The sequence below is a fragment of the Desmodus rotundus genome, chromosome 6, assembly GCF_022682495.2.
Source record: "Desmodus rotundus isolate HL8 chromosome 6, HLdesRot8A.1, whole genome shotgun sequence".
NCBI lineage: Eukaryota > Metazoa > Chordata > Mammalia > Chiroptera > Phyllostomidae > Desmodus > Desmodus rotundus.
This window is the reverse complement of record NC_071392.1, coordinates 22,224,755-22,247,906: the sequence shown is the minus strand read 5'-3', so window position 1 is coordinate 22,247,906 and position 23,152 is coordinate 22,224,755. Positions and strand designations below refer to the sequence as shown.

Here is a 23,152-nt window from a genome sequence, read left to right as displayed (position 1 = left end):
GTAAAATTGAGCACTGTTAATAAAATGCAGGGACAACATAGGTGTATTGTCCCATGCAAATTGGGATACTTAGGTAAGTATCCACTTAGGAGCTTCCTGCTTTACAAGTCACTGCAGTGGACTGTTGGATAGAATGGGCCAAGGACTAGAATAACTGAGAAAGATGCTGTACTCTCTATTGCCCTTTTTGAATATCATAAGCAGGTTGGGGACAGGAGGTCCATTGCTAGGGTGTGTTACCAATGGTAGCTATAGAATCTCCAAAACGGGGCCCTTGGCTTTGAAAACCTCTTGGTTATTGTTGCTTGGAGCCATCTGACACTAACACAATGAGCCATCCCAGGACACATGCACAGCAAGTGGGTGCTCGATCAATGTTTTCACTGAGTCCAGAAGTTACTGACTCAGCAGTCGGCCCTGCCTTGATGTTTAGCAAAATTTTCAACATCCTCCTGTATTGTGGACCACATGGACTTATATTTGGTGATTAAGTAAATGATTTACTTTGTAGTACATCTTGAAATTAAACAATTATTATATTTGAATAAAAGTATCCCGGCTTCCCCTGTCTATAGTACACTTTATCACTCTCCTTTTGCCTAGTCTATGTACCAAATGATGAGTTACTGCAGCCTAATTGTTTTACCACATTATATAGTTCTCTAAGTATGTGTTAGTCTACCTGTTGGGGTGAGAGAGTCATTTGGACGCAGAACATACATAATCAACTGATTTTTAAAGCAGTATTTAATACCGGTTTGTAGAAGACTCATATATGAGAATTCTGAAGGATTAAATCAATGGATTTTCCAACATAAAACAAATTGAAATGAATAATCCAAAGTCTGTTCTAATACGAGTTATTTAATAAATCAGTGTGCAGTGTATTTCTTCTTTGGATCTAAATTATCCAAATATTTAGTTTCATATTTCTCCCTGTTTTAGTTTCAGGAACACTGCCTTAAGGGTTTCTACATAATCACAAATTTTTGTGAAAATAAACAGAAAATTCTGGGGAAGAAGCTTTTTCTTTTTCAGTTAAATCTAGCTCATCATTTTCTTGATACTGGTTTTCAGAGGTAAGCATGTAGAATAATCAAAATGACAAATTTATGGGTTATTTGTAACATCTCCTATTTAAACCTTCAAAACAAGCTCTTCATGAGAAAAATTAAGTAAAAAGTGAACAACAAATTTGGAACGTATCACACCTGAGCCTGGTATTTTGTATTTGAAAAAAAAGTAAATAATAGAAACTTACCTCTTCAGATGCTGCCTTTGCAATAATAAACCAAAAGTGTAGCCCATAAGTGAATGACTCTAAAAAAGGCACGTTAATCTGTACGTGACTAAGTACCGTATTTCAAGGAATAGACTTGGAAAGGAACCTATGAGATTCGAAAAGTCATGAAATAATGTTTGGTTTGTTTTAATTTAGGAATAGGAAGTTCATAGTTCTTAGATTAAAAATACGGTGTGGGCATGGTGGAGAGTTGCCCAGCTTAGTTTGATAGCCTAATTTCATGTGAATTAAATATTGTTATTAAATCTAGCATGTTTCTGTTTGGAATTTTTTTCCATAAATGTTATATGAGATTACCACTGTCTTAAAGAGTTGAAGTATAGCGTTGGTATGTTTGTGTCCTTATGATTCCTTAACCAAATTCCTCAAACTAAGGAAACTAAAGAAACAGGAACACAGGTCACTTCACTGTTTCACATAGCTTGTTTTAAAGGGCTCTTTCTATTTGTTAGTGAATAATTGAATTATTTTTAAAACATCCAATAAGGTAGCTACCAAAATGAGCTTTTTTCCTTCCAACAATCATTGGGGTTTTGTAGAAACAGTGTTTATACATATTTATTTTCCTTTTTTTTCTTAAGATTTTATTTATTTATTTTTTTAGAGAGGGGGGAAGGGAGGGAGACAGAGAGGGAGAGAAACATCAATGTGTGGTTTCCTCTCATGTGGCCACCACTGGGGACCCGCAACCCAGGCACGTGCCCTGACTGGGAATAAAACTGGTGACCCTTTGGTTCGCTGCCGACGCTCAATCCACTGAGGTACACCAGCCAGAGCTATTTTTCTTAAATAAAACTAGTACACTACACTATAAAATCAAGGCCAACCATTAATAAAGAAACCACAAGTAATGTGAATTATTAGAAAGCATAAAGTTGGATTTTTTACATTTCTAATTCTAATAAACCAAAGTATCTCCTGTAGTATTTTTAACAATTCTTTAAGAATAAAAGAATCTAAATGTGTTAGAAGCAGTGACCATGGTTGCACAGCACTGTGGATGTCATTAATGGCACTGAACTGTACACTTAAAATGATAAAAATGACAAGTTATATACATTTTTAAATAGAAAACATTTAAAAAGTTAATATTTAAGAATATTGTCAATGACAATGTAAAATATTTTGTAGTGTTAAAAACAAGACAGATTGTGCAGTTTAAAAAGCAGGGCCACACCGTGACCAGATGGCTCAGCTGGTTGAAGCACACACCAAAGGTCGCAGGTTCGATGCCTGGTCAGGGCCTCTACTGGAGGCAATGGATCACTGTTTCTCTCTCACATCGATGTTTTTGTTTCTCTCTCTCTCAATCTTTCTTTCAAATCCAGGACCATATTCTCAGGTGAGGATTTAAAAAAATAATAGCAGTGCTACTTGTATTATCATTTTTCTTCCTATTCCCCACCCTCTATTTTTCTTCTGCCAATTACATTTACATTCAACAAGTAGTTTTCCTGGCTATACAGAAAATAAAATGGTTTATAAGATGTCACAATCTCCTTTGCAGTAATGTGACAATTTAAAAAAATTAAATTTCCTTATAAAATACTTTCTGCGCTTTCAGTTCTACTTTAAAAATCCATTTGTTGCCTCTTCTGAATGGTGGACTTTGAATCTACTATGCTCTGAAAGTTCTCTGGGAAATCTGCAACTTTTGGAAGTCACGTCCAATAGCATAAGGCAGAAGGGCGGTGTTTACCTCTTTCCGAAGAATTTGATCAGGACATCGGTCTTTTAGGGGATCATAAACTGTCATCCCTCTCCAAGAGAAAAACAAAGTGGTACTTCAATCACTTTGATTTCAAAATTCTTAAAGACTTAAAATACAAAACCACATACACAGATATGTACCATGGCTTAATTTTGGTGTTGTTTAAATAGTACTTCATTTCTTTTCTATATTTTTCTATAAAGACTATTCAAAATGGTTAAAGAAATAAATTTTAAGTAAGACTGTAAACAAAATGTGAGCCATTGTTACATACATTTTTAACTCATTAAGAATCTAAAACAAGAAAGTAGCTAGGTCACTTATACAAAAAAGTAGGGTTTATGAGTTTGCCCTTGATCAGGTGACCTCGACACAATGATGTTAGGTTTGCCATTCTCCTCAGCTTCTCAGACGCCATTCAAGTGATAGGGACACGACCATATGTCACGGTGGTGGGCAGATGGGATGCACTGAAATAATTTAGATAGCTCATTTACTAAAACTTCTTCCTGATATATTTACTGAAGGGATTTTTTAAAAAGTATTTAAAGGGATTAGAACATAGAACTAGAAAAAGCTTTATCAGGTATCCTGGGACTTGTTATGAGAGAATAATACCTGGGAAAGGATAGGAGTAAAGACATTACCCGAGTGCTTTGATCATAAATTAAATGATTGAGATGTTTCAGATGATTAGAAGCTAGTCAAAAATTTAGAGTACATTTATCGTTTTTAAGATGTGCCATCTCCCAGAGTGATCACGATAGTCCAGTATTTTCCATTTCTGGGCTTTTATTTTAGATTTAAATTTTGAGCATATTTATTTTGCTATAATTACATAAATTTCATAGCATGTTTTCTCAAACCATAAGTATAATCTTAATACATCCAAGTGAATTAAAAATCTTTCCCATAGAAACATAAATATAATTTCAGAATGGAAGTAAATAAAACTATTAGAGCCTATATGCAAAAAAAACCCTACCTTGCATATCAATTAAAAAACCATAGGTGTTCTATATATACTTTTAATTGAACATTCTAAAATTATCAATATTTCTATAAAGGCATTCACTACTCTAATCAAAGTCTCTCTTCTTAAACTGTATTTTTCCATAAACTGATTTTCCTAAATAAATCTTTCTAAATCATGTTTACTTTTTTAAAAAAATGTCAAGTCCTAAAAGTACTAGTTGCATTCTGAGTAAAATGGGCCAGATTCTTCAGTGTCATGTCTAACACTAATGCCTTACAGAAACTTAGCTTTTATGCACTTCTTATCACAATTGTTCAATATGTCCATTTGCCTTCTTGAACTTTTTCTATTATTTTTATCCAATTTCTATGGTTTTTAAAATAACTATTTTTCCCCTTTCTCATATTAAAGTGTAACTGGAAAATAGCTCAAACTCACTTATTTTTCAGTTTTAGGTTTTCTCTTTCAAGATACCAAGTAAGAAACACTCACATGGTTTCCTCTATAATATTATGTTATTATCAGCTCTGAAAATGCTGCCTGATAGACCAAGTGGCTCCTTTATAACTCCTATGATCCAGCCAAATGCTATAATGTTGGGTAATAGGTTTCTTTCCGTGTCATATAAAGATAAGTTGACTCATATTTCAGAATTGTTCTTTTTAGTAACAAAGATATTCTATACATTATTCATACCTAATAGAAATCAGTTGCTGATATTAAGATTGCATAGTAACAACTCATACTAGCACCAAAAGAAATGTATTTTTAAAAATACCTGGCTTGGACAACATAATTTACTGTGCTACTACTCTGTAATGATCACACCTTTTTATCCTCCTTTTGTTACATGTTTACAGAAAGGGGAATTAAATAATCCAACAGCTTGATGCAATTACCAGATAGATGTTACTTTGATGGAACAGGTGAGCTTTAAATAGAAGGCTTTTGGTACCATTTAGCAGAACAAGTGAGACTATCTCAATGGTAAACAAAAATGTTCTTCAATAATTTCTAATCATAGTTCATTCACTAGAACACATCTGTCTATAAACAAGTCAGTCAGCGTTTGTACTATACAGTGTCTCCTTTCAGCTGTGTGGTAGGATGAGTAACAGCAGCCCCCTCCCCCCCCATACCCATCTCATGACCATGGGAATGTGTGAATGATAACTTATCTGGCAAAAGGGACTTTGAAGATGTGATTAATTTAAAGATCATGGGGAGATCACCTGGGATTATCTGGGTGGACCCCAAATGTAATCACAAGTGTCCTTATAAGAGGGAGGCAGAGGACGATTTGAATGCAGTAGGGGAGAAAGGGAAGTGTGGCCACAGAATGAGACTGAGAACACACAATACAACATACAGATGATGTGTTACAGCTGTGTACACCTGAAACCTATGTAATTTTATTAACCAATGTTGCCCCAACAAATTTAATAATTTTTTTTAAAAAGAAGAGATTGAAGTGATGGAGCCAAAAGCCAGGAACCAGGAGCCGCTGTCAGCCTCTGAATGTGGAAGATGATAGAATGGGGTTGGCCCCTGGAGCCTGCAGAAGAAACAAGCCCAGCAGACATCTTGATGTTAGCCCTTTTAGACTCTCTTTGGACTTCTGATCTCCAGAACTATGAGGATAAATTTGTGTTGCTTTAAGCTAATGAATTTGTGGTGATTTGTTACAGCATCTACAGGAAACTAATACAGGCATACCTCAGAGATATTGCAGGTTCCATTCCAGGCCACTGTAATAAAGCCAGTATCTCAATAAAGCAAGGCGTAATCTTTTTGCTGGTGGAGGGTCTTGCCTTCAGTTTGTAAAAAGTGCAACACCTGGGAAGCACAATAAAGCGAAGCGCAATAAAACGAGGTATGCCTGTACGATCCATAAAAACGTTTAATTAAATGACCTCCAAGATCCTTCTATTATTTGAGAACATTGCTCTGCACTGTTAGTCTTGTGGATTTTTATTTTTAAGCACTTTTAATAGACATAATGTAAGAAAAATTATTTTTCACTAGCTATATGGGATTTAACGTTCTTTGTTGGAATTAGTCTGCTGGGTACTAGCATGTCATCAATAAAAGGAAGAAAATACTAAGGGAAATATTTCTTTTAGTGACTTTTACCAAGTTGAAGGGAATAATGTTACATTATTAATGGATTTCTATGTAGGAGTAGCCAATTCAGTTAGAAATTCAGAACACAAGAATCTTGCAGAAATCAGCTGCCAGATTTATTAATCTATCTGAAAATAAAAACACAACCAAACAAAAAGAAGAATGAAACAGAACTTAAAAAAATTTATATACATTTCCCAAGTTTATAATGCAATGTTTTAAACCCTTCTGTATTGGAAATATTCTTAATGTCGGCCAATTATTTTATTCAGTGAGTCACTACCTTAAACAGAAAAATATGTAGTTTGTCCTTAAATATTATATAAGTGAAACCAATTCTTCCTTTGATTTCTTAAGATAACTCATAGCCCAATTCTTCCCCACTGGCAAACAAGAGAATTTTTAAAAAGAAAGAAAGGAAAGAGAGAAAATAAAAAGAAACAGAATCCTCAATACACTTCATTTAGATCATATTGTAAAGACCCACTTTCAATTTCTTCAAATACATCAATTCTCTTTCCAGTAAACTTTAGCTGAATATTTTAAAATTCGTTTTTGGTAAATGGCCACATGAACAAAGTGAAGGGGATAAAAGTTCAGATTTTTAAGGCATACTTCTTAGCCCACAACGGGCCTAATGATGTATAATGCATGTGTGGAATAATTATTGAAATGACAGGTTACATACATATATATTGAATTAGGATTTTTTTGTAGGATTAAATGTAAATACTCCTGATTGTGGTACGTGGGTTTGCCAATAGCTGTTCGGGTTAGGGATGTGTGGGAAAATGGGCAGCCAGGAGATGGATCTTTCAAGGATCTGTCCTGTGCTCAGTGAAATGCTTTCTGAGGTTGATTTTGAATTTGTGTAGGATATATATATTTTTAACATTTTGATATATACTCTTTAAAAAATGTCATTCCTTTGGGGATATTGGTGGATTGAACAAAATTCACATTTCCTGCTTGACTCATTTAGCAAGCTATTTAGAGATACTATAAAACCATTTACTTGTGTTTTTTTTTTTTCCAGGTGAATGGTACAACATATCCTGCTTTAAATATTTTCTCCAAATGCAAAACAAAAACAAAACAAAACCCTTTGCAACTTTAAATCTTCTTTCAAACAATCCAATCACATTTACACGAGTCTCCAAAACAAGATGAGGGACAGATAATCTCAGTGCCAGCACTACGTCATACAGCAACTGCCTCATATACTTTGACAATTTGTAAATAATTTTCTATGTCACCAAAAGTTACAAAAGTTTCCACAGTTTCCCTTAGCAAGCTGAAGCTTACTCTTCATTTGTCAATGTGCATAAAAGCTGCTTAGAGCATAGCATGGCATAAGCTAGTTCTTAAGCAATAAATGGTTTGAGTCATCTATTTTGTCCTGAAATGCTATGTGTAGTTAACTGCATTGCTTATAAATGGTCATAGTAAATTCAGCATGAAAGAGAATATTACAGAAAAGACAGCAGCAGAAGCATTAGCATTATCTAATATTTATATGTTATCAACATAACACAGCAGTAAAAGATTTAGATGCATATCAATGGGTACCATCTCTAAAAATTACTATAGTACCTATTTAGTGTACTGGATATTTTTCTTAAGGAGTGCTTGCTGTACCTAGAACAGCATAATATGTGATTTAGTACAGTTAATTCTTACTGATTAAATAACATTTTTATGTACTGAAAGAAGTGAAAAGACAGATATTTTTTGCATCATGGTGATCCCAGATTTAACATGTGAATGAAGATCTCAAGGACCATGATGTATCATTATTTAACAGAAATGGGCTTCAAAATATGGAAACAACAGTATGATTTGTGTCTAAATAGCAAGGCGGCACCAGATACATGTAATGCTACTGGCCTGTGACTCAGTTTGGAGCCAGAGTCCAAAAATGTGCCCCTCATTTACAGTCACGGTGATTACTGAACTTCAGAGAGAATTACCCATTTATGGTCATCCTCTGTGAGTCATACATAAAGCAAAACAGAACAAAACCCAGCAAATACAATCTCTAAATACCTTTCTACAAGAGGTGCAAAAACAGTAATTTCTAACATTTAAACTGACATTTATAAACTTTTTTTTGTACACCTTGCAGAGACGCAGAAATGATAGGGAAGATGCCCAAGGCAAATAGTCTCCAAGTGGATATTTACACAACGGTGAATTAACTGTACCATAGATATGCGGACAAAATGAACATTTTCTTATGTTGTTATGAAATCAAATAAACATGATATAGCTTCATCATACTTAAAACCTCTAGGACCCCATCCCAAGCCGAAGTAAAAAGTAATCCCCCACTCCCCCCGCCCCCACCCATTCACCCGTTACCTTCCTGTTACACGGAATAAGTGTTTAGGTTCCTCCCACCCACCCACAAATAAAGTGCGCAGTCCATGGCAGACCATAGAATAATGCAACAGGAAAAGCCCCTTTTTGTGTATTATTATTTAAAAATAAAATACAAACAACAAAAATCAAACAAAGATCGAAGGGAATCCAGATTCTCTGCAGCTCCCCTGCAGAGGGAAAGCGCAGAGGCCCTGCTCGACTGTCACTGCGTTAGTACACGTAGCCTTCGCTGTAGGGGTGGGGGTTGCAGCAGCCCCCTTCCGGCATGTAGGCCATGCTCTCGTCGAAGTGAGACAGGGGCACCGTGTCCTCCTCGTTGATGTGGCGCTCCATGTCCGTCTTCAGCAGTGGGCGCTGATTATCCGGAAAGGCCATGGAGAAGAGCGCTTCTGGATCGCATACGAACTTGTAGACGTATCTCTCCCCCGCCACCTGACGACAACATGGAAGAGAAAAGCCCGGCCTTAAGTACGTCCTACTGGAGATTTACCACATTTCCTGTGGGGATCATTTCGTAATATTTACAAATATCGAATCCTTATGTTGCATAACGGACACTAATACAATGTCCTTTGTCAATTACCCCCCAATACACACACCACATACATCTCCACTACCCCAGATGATGAAGGACAGGGAAAGAAAAGAACAGAAACATGGTTTAATACCTCAGAAATGATGGGTAACAGAAGAAAAAGCCACCAAGAATTAGTACACATAACAGGAAAAAAAAGATTTTCCTTTGTGAAATAAATTGCAAAATATTGCCCCTGAATAGTATTTATATTCATTCCAGATGTAGCTAGAAAGCTGAGCAGTTAGCTTGTTTTAATATAAAGGTAAATTTACATTGTTATTTGTGGGGGAAAAATCAACGATTTCATGTAGGCATCTCACACTGAAAGTTTCTTTTTTCTGTTTTAAAAAGTAATATTTCCACTTAAAACATAACTGGACCTTTAAGGTATAGCGTCCCCTCTTAATATTATATTTGTGGAACCATAGAAAACCTAAACTTCCAAACCTGCAAAGAAAAATGTTGTGTTCCTCTTAAGACTAGACTAGTGATTCACTGATTCACAGGGTGAACTGGGTTTTTCCCCCCTACTGTGTATTCTTATCAAAGGAGGAAAAAAAGATACATAGCCTTATTTAAATGAAAGATGGATCAAGAGGACTGCATTATCCTGGGTACATCACTTTTAAAAATGAAGGCGAGATGCATTAGACAGAAGTTAAGGATGTGTGTAAAGTGTCAGATTGAAGTAAGAGGTGTAAAAAAGGGAAAGGAATTTAAAGTACACAGTGCACAAGGAGGAAATGAGAAAAATAAATGTGACAGCTGCTTGAAATAATGGAGTAGCATAATTTGTAGGGAATGACATGTCCCAATCTTAAATTTTGAAGAGTGATGCTTCTATAAGGAAATTATAAACAATTGAGTGAAACAAATATAGTTCCCCACCTCCTATCACCATTAATAAAGCACACTGAGGCTCTCTCAAAACCAGAGTAGGGGGTGGAGTAAAGATCAATATAATTCTATATATTAACTTGGAGAGTAACTTTTTGGGTATATCTATAATTCGTTAACTTTAGGAAGGTGAAAATTAATCGCCTCTGGGTTCCTAAGCATCAAACGGGCACTGCTAGTTAGTTGCTTTGTGTTATGGGGCAGTGGTGAGTTCGTAGTCGATGAACTATCTGTGTATATTTGGAAAGAAACAGCTACCAAAGGGAACTGCTCCTCTGGACTCACAGAGATTTTTTTTTTTGTCTTGGATTTGTTTACCCTGGAAGAGGAAACAGTGCAGAGAATCCTAAAATTCTGAATATTCTTAGGTTTGAAAGCAGTGCACAATTTGTATGAATTTGGATATATTTCTTAAAAAATTTTTTATATTGATTTTAGTAAGAGAGAGAGAGAGAGGGAGAGAGAGAAACATCCTTTTGTTGTTCCACTTACTTATGCATTCATTGATTGCTTCTTGTTTGTTCCCTGACAGGAGATTGAACCCACAACCTGGGCAAATTGGGACTTCACTCTAACCACCTGAGCTGCCTGGCCCGGACTGGATATATTTCTTAGACTGCCCTCAGTTTCCTGTGTGTGTGTGTGTGTGTGTGTGTGTGAAATGGAGAAAACTGGTGGTAAGTTTGAGACAGAAGTCTCTGGTACACTGAATGGAAAATCAGAGAAGCCTGGCATAAATTTATTCACTTTGGTCCTTTATAAAAAGGAAATTAAGTTCATAAAGGTGAAATGGTAAAATTACCACACAAATAAAAATAGGCAATATCAGAAACAAAACTAAGATACTAATACTAGTTTTCACTTTTTTCTTTGTTGAGAGCATTCCGAGAAAAAAAAATAAATATCTTGCATATCTCAGAACATTTAGTAACCTGCTTTCTTTTGTTGGGGCTGTGGAGAAAAAGGTACTTGCTTTTGTCATCTAGAGCTTCTTTGTTCAGCCTGTTTTGATTGGTTATAAGTAGAAATGATTTGATAAGTCGGTGTGGGGAATTAAGTGTATAACGTGCAATCTAGATTATAAAATCTATTAAGAACTTTGCCTTGACTCACTGCTCCTTCTAGTTTTCCTCGGAATAAACATTTTCAGGGCTATTACTCCGTTTATTAGACGATGTTAAATGCTGCAGAGTTCACAAGGGCTGATAATCAGTGCAGGGGAGTTAACACATTCTGTTATTAGTAATACAATTATACCCACACTGTAATGCTGAGATAGATAAAACATGAATTTTGCAGGAGAGATGAATCAGAATAAACAGGAGGTATCTTATGCAGTGTGCTTTGAAAGACTAGGTATTTATCTCGTTAACTATCAAAATTTTAGAAGTAACACAGGGATACTGGAGGAAAATTAAAAATTACAGATGAATCCAAAATAAATAATGACCCATCATTATATCATTCAAACATAACCATTGTTAAAACATTTAAGTCTACTTTTCTAGGTATTTCTAACTTTTGAAATAGAAATACACTCTCAATGGGATATAATAAACATTACTCCACTGTTTATTACGTCTTTCATAATTACGGACAATCAGTATCTTTACATGTTTATGTCTACTTTATTTTTATTTTACTTTCTAATCTTTCATTTTTTATATATACGTCATGCACACATAATTTTTAAGTTGCAACAAGTTCGGTCACATAAACATTTCCTACATACTGAAATATATAATTCTGCATCGCAGTGTTTTAAAAAAAAGAACAGCATAATGCCCCTCTGAATGAACTACAGTAGAACTTACTGAACCATTTGAATGGTACATATGCTAACAGGCACAGACGAGAAGGCAAGACATTCTAGAAAGTGGGAACAATGAGTGCAGCAATGAAGGAGTCATGTGAGAACAGCCTCAATTAGAACTGTTCAACACGCGCAGGAAGAGTGAGTATGTGTCCCTAAGAACTGTAAAAAGCCTTGATTGTGCTAGTCACAAGTAGACTTCACCTTGTACATGTTCCGTTAAACAACCCACCCTTTCTTACAACACATTAAACAGCAACACCTGAAAAGGTATGTCACGTACAGCATCTTGCTGTCCTATAGTAGCGGGTGAATGAAGTCTACTCTGGCAACTACATCCTAAAATGGAAAAAATGTGAGGAGCAACATTTTTACCTGCATTTCAACATCTATGCTATTATTTGATTATTTGATAGCATCTTGCCTTAGTAATTTATTAAAATAAGAGGTAAACAAATAGGATATGAGATAATGGGATAAATAAATATGAACCTGGAATAAGAAGTATAAATTTAAACACCTTTGACAATATTTAAGAGCAGGCGTGACAGCCTGCGAATACTGTGTCTAAAAGCCGAGGTATGATTGGAGATCCCATAATACGTTTTGGCTCTTTGTGAGTGCCCATTTTAATAAGGGGCATAAGAAGCAAGATACAAAAGCCAAGTAAATACCTGTTGGCTTACACTGGCTTCTGGCATGAGATGCATTCAGAGCTACCATTTGTTGACAAATTTTGTTGTGCCAGGTACAATGCAGGTGTCTCAAATCATTAATTTTCATTTAAAACTTGTAGTAAATTTGAGGTAAGAACACACCATTTAGTAGGAGAAGCTAGCTATCAGCTCGAAAAGGTGATCCAATGAGAAGCCACCTACAAACCCAGAACATGACTGCATTTTCTTTCACTGCCGAGCAACGCTGCCCAGGGCACTGGCTGGGCACCTACTGTGCAGCCCACCTGATGTGCCCAAACTGGGACGAGGGTGATGAAAAAGAAAGGAATGCAATGTATCTGAAAGGATTTGGCTGCAAATGGGAGTGGTGCATGAACGTCAGGAATTAAAAATGACCCCATGGTTGAGATGGAGAAGATGGAGAAGACCGAAGGAGCAGGTAGGAAATGGTTATGTATTTTGAAGGTGAGATTCAGGGACATAGGAAGCAATTGTGAATCTAATTTAGCCTTATCTTTTAAGGGTTTTGGACATTTTAACTGCTAAGTTGGCAAACTCTGGAGCACTGATTCCCTTTGGTCCAGGAAACCCAATGACGCTGTTGCCCTCTGTTCTAGTAAGTTTCATGTAGCAACTGGTCTAGTTTTGCTTGGCATTATGGTGAAATGAAATTATGGCCACAATTTGTAATGTATAACTATGTTTATATCCTCCCAAAGAGTGCATAATAAAACTGCAGTGAAAACATTGGGTAAATGGTAAACTTAGTCAAGACAGTTAAATTGAATATACATGCGAGGATGAAATGTAATAATAACAAATGTCCAAGTGTTTTATCTTTATATATTCATTTCCTTCCTCAAAAATTTTGGAGTATGTTCTAAATGTAACTCATTTGTTTTCTCTCATTCTTTTTTAAAAAGCTGCTTTCAAATATTAAGGGAAGCTCATTTGAAATAAAATATAAATTTAATTTCATTCTACCAATAAAATGAGATCAAATACTTAATACGTGATTTAGAATATTAAGCTGGCTGGTAATGAAAGCAAACAAAATTTCAGGCAAGAAAAATAAGTTTTTTGGAATGAGAAGAAGAAATGTTCTGAATGCTTTAAGAATCAGAATAAGGAATAAAAAGTAAGAATCCAGTTGGTATTAGAAACTAAAAGCAGGAGCATTTCAAAATTATGTAATTCTTGAGAATATAGATGAAGATGGACAACTTCTGGGGATCTATACAGATAATATTAGTACAGAAACAACCTTTTTTTAGCAAACACAGTGAAACAGGAACTCCCAGTAAGTCTATAACTTGTATATGATATTACTACATATTTGTCTATGATGCCCATAAATTTGTAAATAGAAAGGTACCAAACCAAGAACCATGCATATGTTAAAGTGATTGAAAACCTTGCTTCAGCAATGCAATAATATGTGGCTTTTCAAGTATAACAGGCAGATTTATGTGCAACATTTCAATGAATTCTAATGCTGTATTAGCTGCTCACCTTTTGCATGATACCTTTCTCATAATAATAGCGGAGTGAACGGCTAAGTTTATCATAGTTCATAGCTGGCCTGTTTTTCTGAATGCCCCAACGCCGAGCCACCTGCCACCAAAACAGAATTACATTGTGGTGTTAAATATTAGCTCATCAAAATAGTTCATAAAGAATAGCTAATTCATTAATTACTTCCAACCCCTCCAAAACACAGCCAAATCAAAGAGGCAAGAGCCACCCTAATGTGAATTTCCTGTGTCCTGGTTAAAACATCACAATAGAATTCTTTGTCACCATTGTTTTGGATACAAAATTAAATGGAAATATGGGAATGTATTTACGACTGGAATGAACAGGCTGCAATTCACCAAAATGAGGCAAGTTTCCCATTCTGAGAAAAACTGTAGATTTTTTTCTTCTTAGTGTTCAAATTAAAAACTATAGATTAAGAACAGCTTGGTGACCTCTTTGTGAGGTGTTTTTTGGGTTATGATAAAACAAAGAAAAAAAGATGTCCAACTCGATACTAAAAAAAAAAAAAAAAAGAGTGAACAAGTGGCATTGTGTATACAGCAGAGGAAACAGTATATAAATTAATAATTTGGACTGCAAACAATTTTTACTGCCTCAAGCGGCATCAAAATAAAATTGTAGCCAATAAATACCCAACTGGAGAATTAAACATTCATTTAGCAAACAGTGATTGGCCACTAAAAATAAGAAGGAAGTGGAAAAGGTCACCATGTATATGAATCTCTAAAGCAGAATGTCCACTTTGTTGTTTGCTGAAAAATCATCAGAGCTCTTTATAATGCGGCTTTGGAGCAGCAACTTATCTGGCAAAGAGAGAGTCTTCAATGGAGCTTTAAGAAAACCCTGTTCCTCCATGTTGGGGCATCCCCCACCCCACCACTAGCCTGAACTAACTAAAGCATTGAACAGAACATTGTGGCTAAAGTCACGTTCTCATTAATTTCCCCTTTTTTTATTAGTCTGAGCAGAAACTGCAGCTGCCACTCAGACCTGGCCAACCCCAAGAGAGCATTATGTAAAAGGGTTAGTGTTTTCTTTCGTGTCCATGAGATCCCAAGTTGTCGCTATGCCGCATACACTAAGACACAATACTTTTTAGAGAGATCGTTCCGTCTCTGCACTTTATTAGCAATAACCCTTCTCCAGCATTTGTTTTTTCTTGTAAAAATACTGATCCGTGCTATTTTCTCTCTTACTAATTTGTATTCGCTGAAAGGAGATACGATGGAATCTAGTCACGCGTGTCAGTACACTTTCTGTAAGGGCACTGAAATGTGGTTTAGCAGGCACGGGACTATATACATCCAAGCAGACAGTCACCATGGCCGGTACATCCTAATTTTCCAAAGATAAACTTTATTTCCATGTAAATGATCTCAGCGATAGTGAAATGGGAAGGCGGCAATAAGAACTGAAAGCAATGCTTTCTGAATAAAATAGCTTTTAAGAACTTAACAATGGCCATCATTAAACCTTTAATAGGTGAGGCAACTCCACAGCATGCAAACCTGGAGGGCAGGTGAAAATAAAGTACTAATATCTCCTTAAATTAAACAACAATTTCTGGATACTCATTTGTATAAAAATGATTGCTTCCTAGAAACTCACCAGGAGGCACATAGAAAATAAAATATTTGCAACAAATTTTAAGAGAACATTGTGGAAGTCTCTGGGAGAGAAAGATGATTTTTTAAATACTAAAATCAGAGTATAACTTTTAGGGTGCTAGTTAAGTGTCAGCACTGCACGTATTTGTGAACATTTTAAAAACAATAAAATATATTTTTAGAGCTCTTTCAGTGCTGCATTCGTATCAAGTTGAGGGAAATGAGACATACCGATATGCCTACGAGAGACAGAGAAGTTATACAAGGTAAGTTCTAGAAATCGGCTGCACTACAGAGTGCCTACAGTTAACAGCACTGTTCTGTACAAATAAAAATCTGCTAAGAGCCCTGACTGTGTGGCTCAGTTAGTTGGGCATCATTCCGCAAAGCGAAAGGTCTCAAGTTCCATTCCTGGTCAGGGCGCGTGCCTGGGTTGCAGGTTCGGCCCCCTGGTTGGGTTGCATTTGAGAACAACCAACTCATGTTCTCTCTCACATCGATGATTTTCTCCCTCCCTTCCCCTCTCTCTAAAAATAAATACATCTTTTAAAAAGCTTAAAATAATTCTTATTTTAAAAATCTGTTAAGAGGGTAGAGCCCATCTTGAAGTGCTCTTGCCACAATAAATCATTTGCAGGATAGCTTGGACCACCCACCAGCGAAGAGAGACCCTTCATCCCTGACATAGGACCCACCCAACACCACTAAAAGCCACGACAACATTTCAGCGTGGAGTAGGTGCGAAGGTAGCAATAATGGCACTGACTTCTTTATAAAACTCCTTTCGAATGAGAGTGTCGGCTGTTAGTGAGGAGAGTGAAAAGATGATGGCCTTCACTCTTATTGTCAACTGAATTAAATAGGAAAATGTAATAGTTCCAGTATTATTCAATTTATTTCTAAAAATCGTGTTCGACACTCAGTAATGGAAACCACAATCAGGGCGTTACTCTCAGACTTCTTGGTGCCTCTTCCACCTCAGTAAGTTTGAATATCATCAAAAATGTCTCCTCCAGGTCCTAGAGATGCTCTACTATGCTAGGATCCATGACTAATTCAAAAATAACGTTTTATTATAGCAACTATCTCAAGAAGGGAGATGGTGAGGATAATGTGCTCACTGGAGTTTTCCAAACACACTGAGCAGATAGTCAGTGCAGGTCTGCAGTCTCACTCGGCATCGTTTCAAACTGCAAGAAGAAATGTAAAGAAATGGAACCCGTGAGTAATCCCAACAGCCACTGCTCAAGAGTGTGCTGACTCAGACTCCCCAGAATCCGCTGCCCACTAGAGGGAGCGGGTGCACACAGGCCACCGGGCTGCAGAATGTCACAAACTCTCTCTGAGGGTGGTAAACATAAAGAGCAAAACCATGGCCTGATGGAAGCAATGGCGACAGTGAACAAAGGCAGCAATCAGAGGGATGTCACGCGTTTAACAAAGGCCTGGGGACACACTGAGCGCTCACCGCACAGCTGCCATTCAGGCGGTTAATGTTTGGAAATGGTGCGCTGCCTTGGCATCCCCAGCCGTCTACACCCTGTGAGTCTGCTACAGACAAGGTGTTTAAACGCTGGTTTGTTGTACGGACCAGATGGAATTTTATTTCCTCCTTGCATAGAAAAAGAAAAATCACATAAATTCAGAATTTGATGGAACTTAATGGTCTTCTGGTCAAGTCTTTTACTTGATTAAACCTGATGCAAAAAGTCAACAGCTGCTGTATAAATAAGTTAATCACATGCATAAGAAGTTTTGCTCTTCTGGCCCTGCCTGGTGTGGCTCAGTGGACTGAGTGCCTGCCTGCGAAATGAAAGGTTAGATTCCCCGTCAGGACACATGCCCGGGTTGCGGGCCCAGTCCACAGATTGATGTTTCTCTCCCTCCTTTCCCCTCTCTCTAAAAATAAATACATAAAAATTTTAAAATATTAAAAAAAAGAAGTTTTACTCTTCTGAATGGATTAATAATTACTGACATATTTCAACATTTCCCCCTAAATTAACAAATACATAGGAAAAAATTTAAAAATCTGTTTCTACTCAACTTTATTTTAAGCACACATGGGGGGAAATATATAACTGTTTGGTACAAGTTTCTATTGAATATACTCGGTTGTAGTATGAACCATCTCTCACAATGATTATTAACCTTTTATGAGGTAAAGAGCACATGTTCCCATCATGTTAAAGGGCTTTTAAATTACTTTATGTTAAATGTTCCTAGTCTCAGTTTGTTAACGCTTCACATTTAACAGTTTTTACACTTACATCATTTAATTACATCTACATAAAAACTAATTTCCTTTGACAAATTAAACTTTAGCCACAGTACGAAATTCAGACGCCCAAACATTTAGCCCATGCTAGATGAGCAATCCTTTCAAATTCTGATATCGAGCCCTCCGTATGCGTATGCGTGTGCTTGGTGTGGGGCAGGCGTAATGTTGCTAAGCTAACCCTCCAGCGCCGCTAGTTATCACTGGGAGGATCAATTGTGCTAACCCGCTCCGCTGTTTCATTATGCTCTTAGTACACATTTGAATCAGTCTTCTAAATCTTAATAAGCAATGTGAACTTATCTTCTAGTTCTCACATTCAAACACATTGTCTCATTGTGACTGAATACATGGTATCCTAAGGCCCATTAGCTTCCATTGTAGACGTCCAGTCCATACGAAACTAATCACTTTAGACTCAAACCAGCTGGATATCTTACTGAATTTTTTGACCTTCCTGAGGTGTTTAGGATCTAGTCAATATGATCAGTCATAAATAGGTATGTTAGCTGCAAGTCTTTCGCTGCTTTCTTGGCTAATGTAAACCAAAGTCAATTTTAATGGTAGCAGAGAAAGCACCTCTAATAAAGAAAAGAACATTTCATATAACAGTCACCATTCTGTATTGGGTCCAAAATGCTAGCAACAGAAGCCTTAAGCCTAAAACTAGTCCAGGGAAAAAAGGAAGAACTGGGTTCTTAAGGAAAGTACTCCATCTGTATGGCAGTGGGTGATAGGTGGGGGCGGGGATAGTTGAACAGTTAGTCGAATGTGTGTTCCGTTTACCGGTATTACCTCTCTCCAGAGTCCTCTCACTTTGTTCATTTCTTATGCATTACGGTGAGTTTCAAGCTTCATCCCTACCTTCCAATGAAGTGTGCACCACCCAGCTGACTTAACACAAAGGTCACCAACAAGCAAAGGGAAACAATGTTCCTACCAAACCTGTGTCTCCTAAGAGAAAGTTAAGGAGTGGACGTTTCCCACTGTGGCCCTTGCTTGGCTTTATCCCCCACGGCTGTTTGTCCCCAGCCCCTATTATAGACACTTTGGTCTCCAAATATTACCTTCTAACCCCTTAATAAAATCAAGATTGTCCAAATAATGATTGCCAATTTGCAAGAACAATTCCTCCATACCCAAAACTAGTTGAAACAAACCTCACAGATGTTCCCGCTATCCCTTAAAGGCCATCACACACCCCAAACTTAGATGCTCCTTCAGAGACGTCCCAAGCCTTGTGTTCCTGAATAAAGGCTTACACTAATGACGCTCTGTGGATTTCCAACATCAGTTCTGAAGGACGGTATTGAACTGGAAAAAGCATGCAATATACTCACTTTATTTTAAATGTACACACGCTTCCCCCCATCCACCCACCTTCAAAATTTGGAGATTATCCCTGAAGTTTTAAAATTTAAAAAGCCACATATTTGGCATATTAATCACATTTTTTTTTAATATTATGACATATCTGATTTTCCTTACCCAAATCTACTAAACCCACCTCTTCAGGCTCAATCAGTTTAAATTCCATGCCTCGCCCAGTCCAGGCAATGAAATGAGAATTTGAGGGGTCGTCCAGAAGAGCTACCAAAAACTGCCACAGCTGAAGTGATCCCCGCCGCTGGTACGTGGGTCCTTCCCGATACATTCCTGGCTCTTGTTTGATGTCTCCTAAATTAAAAAAAAAATTAAGTTTCTATTATTAGCAATATAATATTTACATAAATTTACACTAAACCAATGTTGAATGGTTAAACCACAAGTGCTGTAAGGGTTTCTATGAAAAATGTTACCACTAGATATGGATTTAAAACACTTAGGGGGTTGAATAAAACCCAGAAATCTATTCAGACTTACACACAATTATATATAACACATAAGGGGCAAAAGAAATGCATATAGGTGCAGAATAAACCCATGAATGTCATTTACTTAAACAAAATTTATATTGCTATTTTTTCAATGATTTCTTCAAAAACCATAGCACCTAATCACCCTTCTCTGCTGTTACTGTTAATATCATTACTTGCTGTTCTGAGCAACATTGAAGATAGAGGAATCCATTTTAAGCTCTAGGCATTTTCTTTGTAGAAATTAACTTCTGCTAACTACAATTTGTGAGTATCTCATTGACCTACACATGAAAAACTTGCCTAGTTTAAGGCAAATATGTTAAAGCAAATTTAATAGCATCTTCAACTCTGAGTTAAGTAACCCTCACTTTATACAAATTAGGGAAATCTCAGGGGCAGTTCAGGGCCTGTGGATCACCACCGTACCATCTTTCCTCCCACCTTCGTACTGGCACTACCATTTTTGCAGCTGGCAGCAAATGAAAATTCTCTTGCATTTTTTAAAATTTCTTGTGTTTCACTCACTTGAATATAACTTGCTACACTTTTACTAAAAGCCCAATTAAAAAAATATAAACACCAGAGCTTCTGGTAAATTTATATGTTTTTGTATTTTTTTAATTGCTGTTCAAGTGCAGTTGTCTCCAAGCAATAGATTTTTTGCATTTATTTGACATTCATATATAGTGTAATAATCAGTGAAAGAAATTACAGCAATAAACATGTTACTGTTGAAATGCTTCTGGTATAAATCTGGTCAGTTATCTCAGCTTTACCAAAAAACAAAATCAAAAACAAATAAACAAACAAACAAGCAAACAAAAACTCAGTTCAAGACCACTGACTATTTACTTGTATCTCCTGCATACTTTCTTTAAAATGTGTGGAATTGGTTACATTGCAGGCCCCATCAGTATATCATTGTTAATGCATGAATTTGTCTTCTCCACTAAATCAACAATTCAGAAACAATATCTTCAAGCTCATCTATGCACACTAAGTGTGAATTATAAAACAGACCAATAAAACAGACCAAATCACAAGCTTTTAAAAAATCTTTCCTTTGGTCAGCAAGCAGAGATACATCCTTAAAATAATTATGGAAAGAACAACACTTTAAAAACCTAAACCAAAGTAAAATTATTGTCAGTAGCTGCTACAGATCATGTTGTTTTGGTCTAAGCTAGATAATACAGAAGTGTTTCTTCATATTGATTTCAATGACAGTGTTATTTAACTGTTTTTCCTTCTAAGATCTACAAATTTTTTCATGGGGGCAGGGGACAATTGTGAAAATTTGAGCAGTTATGCAGACAGAGTGAAACCCTGTCAAATCTTATAATATCTAGATTGCTTCTGCCTGTAAATGTAACTGACTGTCCTGGCCTTGTACAATGAAAATACAACCTTTTGTTATTCTTTGTTCTTGTTCTCTATTCCCTGTAAAATATATACTCATACTATCTTCCAAAAAAATGTTTTCTTAGTATAAAATTGAATAATATTTAAAGTCAAAGGGAATACTCAAGAAAGTTAATGGCCCTTAACATTAATATAACATTGGCCTATAAGATTATAGCATAATCCTGTAAGTCTATAGTTTTGAGCTATTTTTCTTCCTTATATGCCCATACTGATTACCAAGATTTTTTCAGATGTTAAGCTCACTAGTACTGAATGAAACTATAAAGGTCATTCCAAGAAGTGTAGGCTTTATGTTTTGTCTCAGGAGAAAAGGTTGTATTTTAAGAATTGTGATGCTCTTCTAACGGTTAAAAATAACACAGATCATGCCTCTGAGACTCGAAGCTGAAAACTAACATCTATTGTAAAATAAAGCTACAGAAAGTCCCCTATTAGAGTGTTAACCCTATGACCTTGAATGAATTTAGCAACTTAAAGGAAGGCCAAGGAAACAGATCTTCCCAAGACTTAGCATCCCTTCTGAGAAGCATAAGACTAGCAAAACCCTGGAGAACAGAGGAGTCTACAAGCCACTAATTGGAGATTGAGAAGCAACGTGAACATGACTTTGCTGTTTAAATAACGACAATTAAAAACTTCTGAGAGCCACAAAGTCATTACGACCATGATCCCCAAAGTTTGTGCCTTGGGCTAATCAGAAGGCCCCGGCTCCGTTCGTTTCCTGTTAAACAATCAAAGCAGGAAATATGGAGGCCATTCTGAAGAACCACTAAATCAATTAACTGTTCAGTTTTTACCCAAGCTTCCTCTACATGCCGACTTCTGCCACCCTTTTCAAGAAAAGAAGATTCTAACACCCCTTTCTATCACTGCAACAGGGAGTGACAATAAAAAGGTAATAGTTTCCCAACTTCCTTTCAAACAATTCCACAATAATGCCACATTGGTAAAGAACATCTTCCCAGAAAAAAAAAAAAAAAAAAAAAAAGGACTAACAGTCACTAACCAAATGGGCAGCTATGTTGGTCCCGCGTTCCATAATGCATCTTTTCATGAACAGTAAGAGGAAAGAGGCCGCATTAGTCATCTGTGCATCCACAGTAGCATGCTTTCTGTTCTGCTTTGTTAATTATGGGATCAGCTTTCAATAAATCTCGAACAACAAGCTACACGAGCTCAATGGGGCAATGGAAAGCCCCCTCTTACACTACACAAAGCTCAACAAGAAAGACACTCTAGTGATATCTCTAAAAATGAGATCTCTTAGGGGACAGAAGAAAAAGCTTTTTAATGGAGGAAGGAAAGAGAATTTATAAAAGGTAAAGTTTAGAAAGAGTTGAGTGCATCATAAATGACGTGCATATAAATCTTTAAACAGGAATGTTGACTGTTTTCTAGAGAGGCCAGAGTGATCTCTCCACTCCCACCACAAAAATCACAACCCCTTCAAACACAGTGAAAAACCTACCATCGAATTTCTCTGGGACAACACAGGTGTCATCATAAAACTGCCTGGGACCCTTTTCAAACATACAGCCTGTGGGAGAAGATGAGATACTTTTAATCACAATTGAAATGAAGCTCACCGACCGTTTAAAATGGAATGATTAACACAAAAATTGAGGTAGAAAATAACTGCCATTTTCCAGCTCTGTGACCTTGGACATGTCATTTAACTCCTGTGCCTCAGTTTCCTCATCTATAAAGTGGGAATAACAATAAACCATCTACCTTGTAGGTATGTTGTGAGGATTAAATGACTTAATATATAAAAGTTTAGAATAGTCCCTAACATACAGTGACACATGAGAGTTGGCTATTAAAATTACTACTAACCCAAGCACAGAGCTCACAGCCCGGCAAACCTAGAATTTAGAACATATCACCTCCTTTCCTGTTTCCTTCCAAGTTTTTTGTGATTCCATGAGATGAGAGGGAATCCAAGTGATTTGCTGATATTTCCCTTGCATTATTGCCCTGGGAA

General features: G+C 36.6%; 1 protein-coding gene across 3 annotated transcripts in view; it reads right to left on the bottom strand.

Moving 5' to 3' along the window:
- Positions 1 to 6,217: 6,217 nt before the first annotated feature.
- Positions 6,218 to 23,152, bottom strand: part of ETV1 (ETS variant transcription factor 1) — an 89,118-nt gene continuing 72,183 nt past the window's right edge. For all 3 annotated transcript variants that reach the window (XM_053926666.2, XM_053926667.2, XM_053926668.2), the window contains 4 exons: positions 22,637 to 22,707; positions 19,392 to 19,561; positions 13,973 to 14,074; positions 6,218 to 8,928 (listed from right to left, as the gene is read on the bottom strand). In XM_053926666.2, coding sequence (XP_053782641.1) covers positions 8,707 to 8,928; positions 13,973 to 14,074; positions 19,392 to 19,561; positions 22,637 to 22,707 — 565 coding nt within the window. In that variant the 3' untranslated portion in view covers positions 6,218 to 8,706. The remainder of the gene's footprint in view (positions 8,929 to 13,972; positions 14,075 to 19,391; positions 19,562 to 22,636; positions 22,708 to 23,152) is intronic.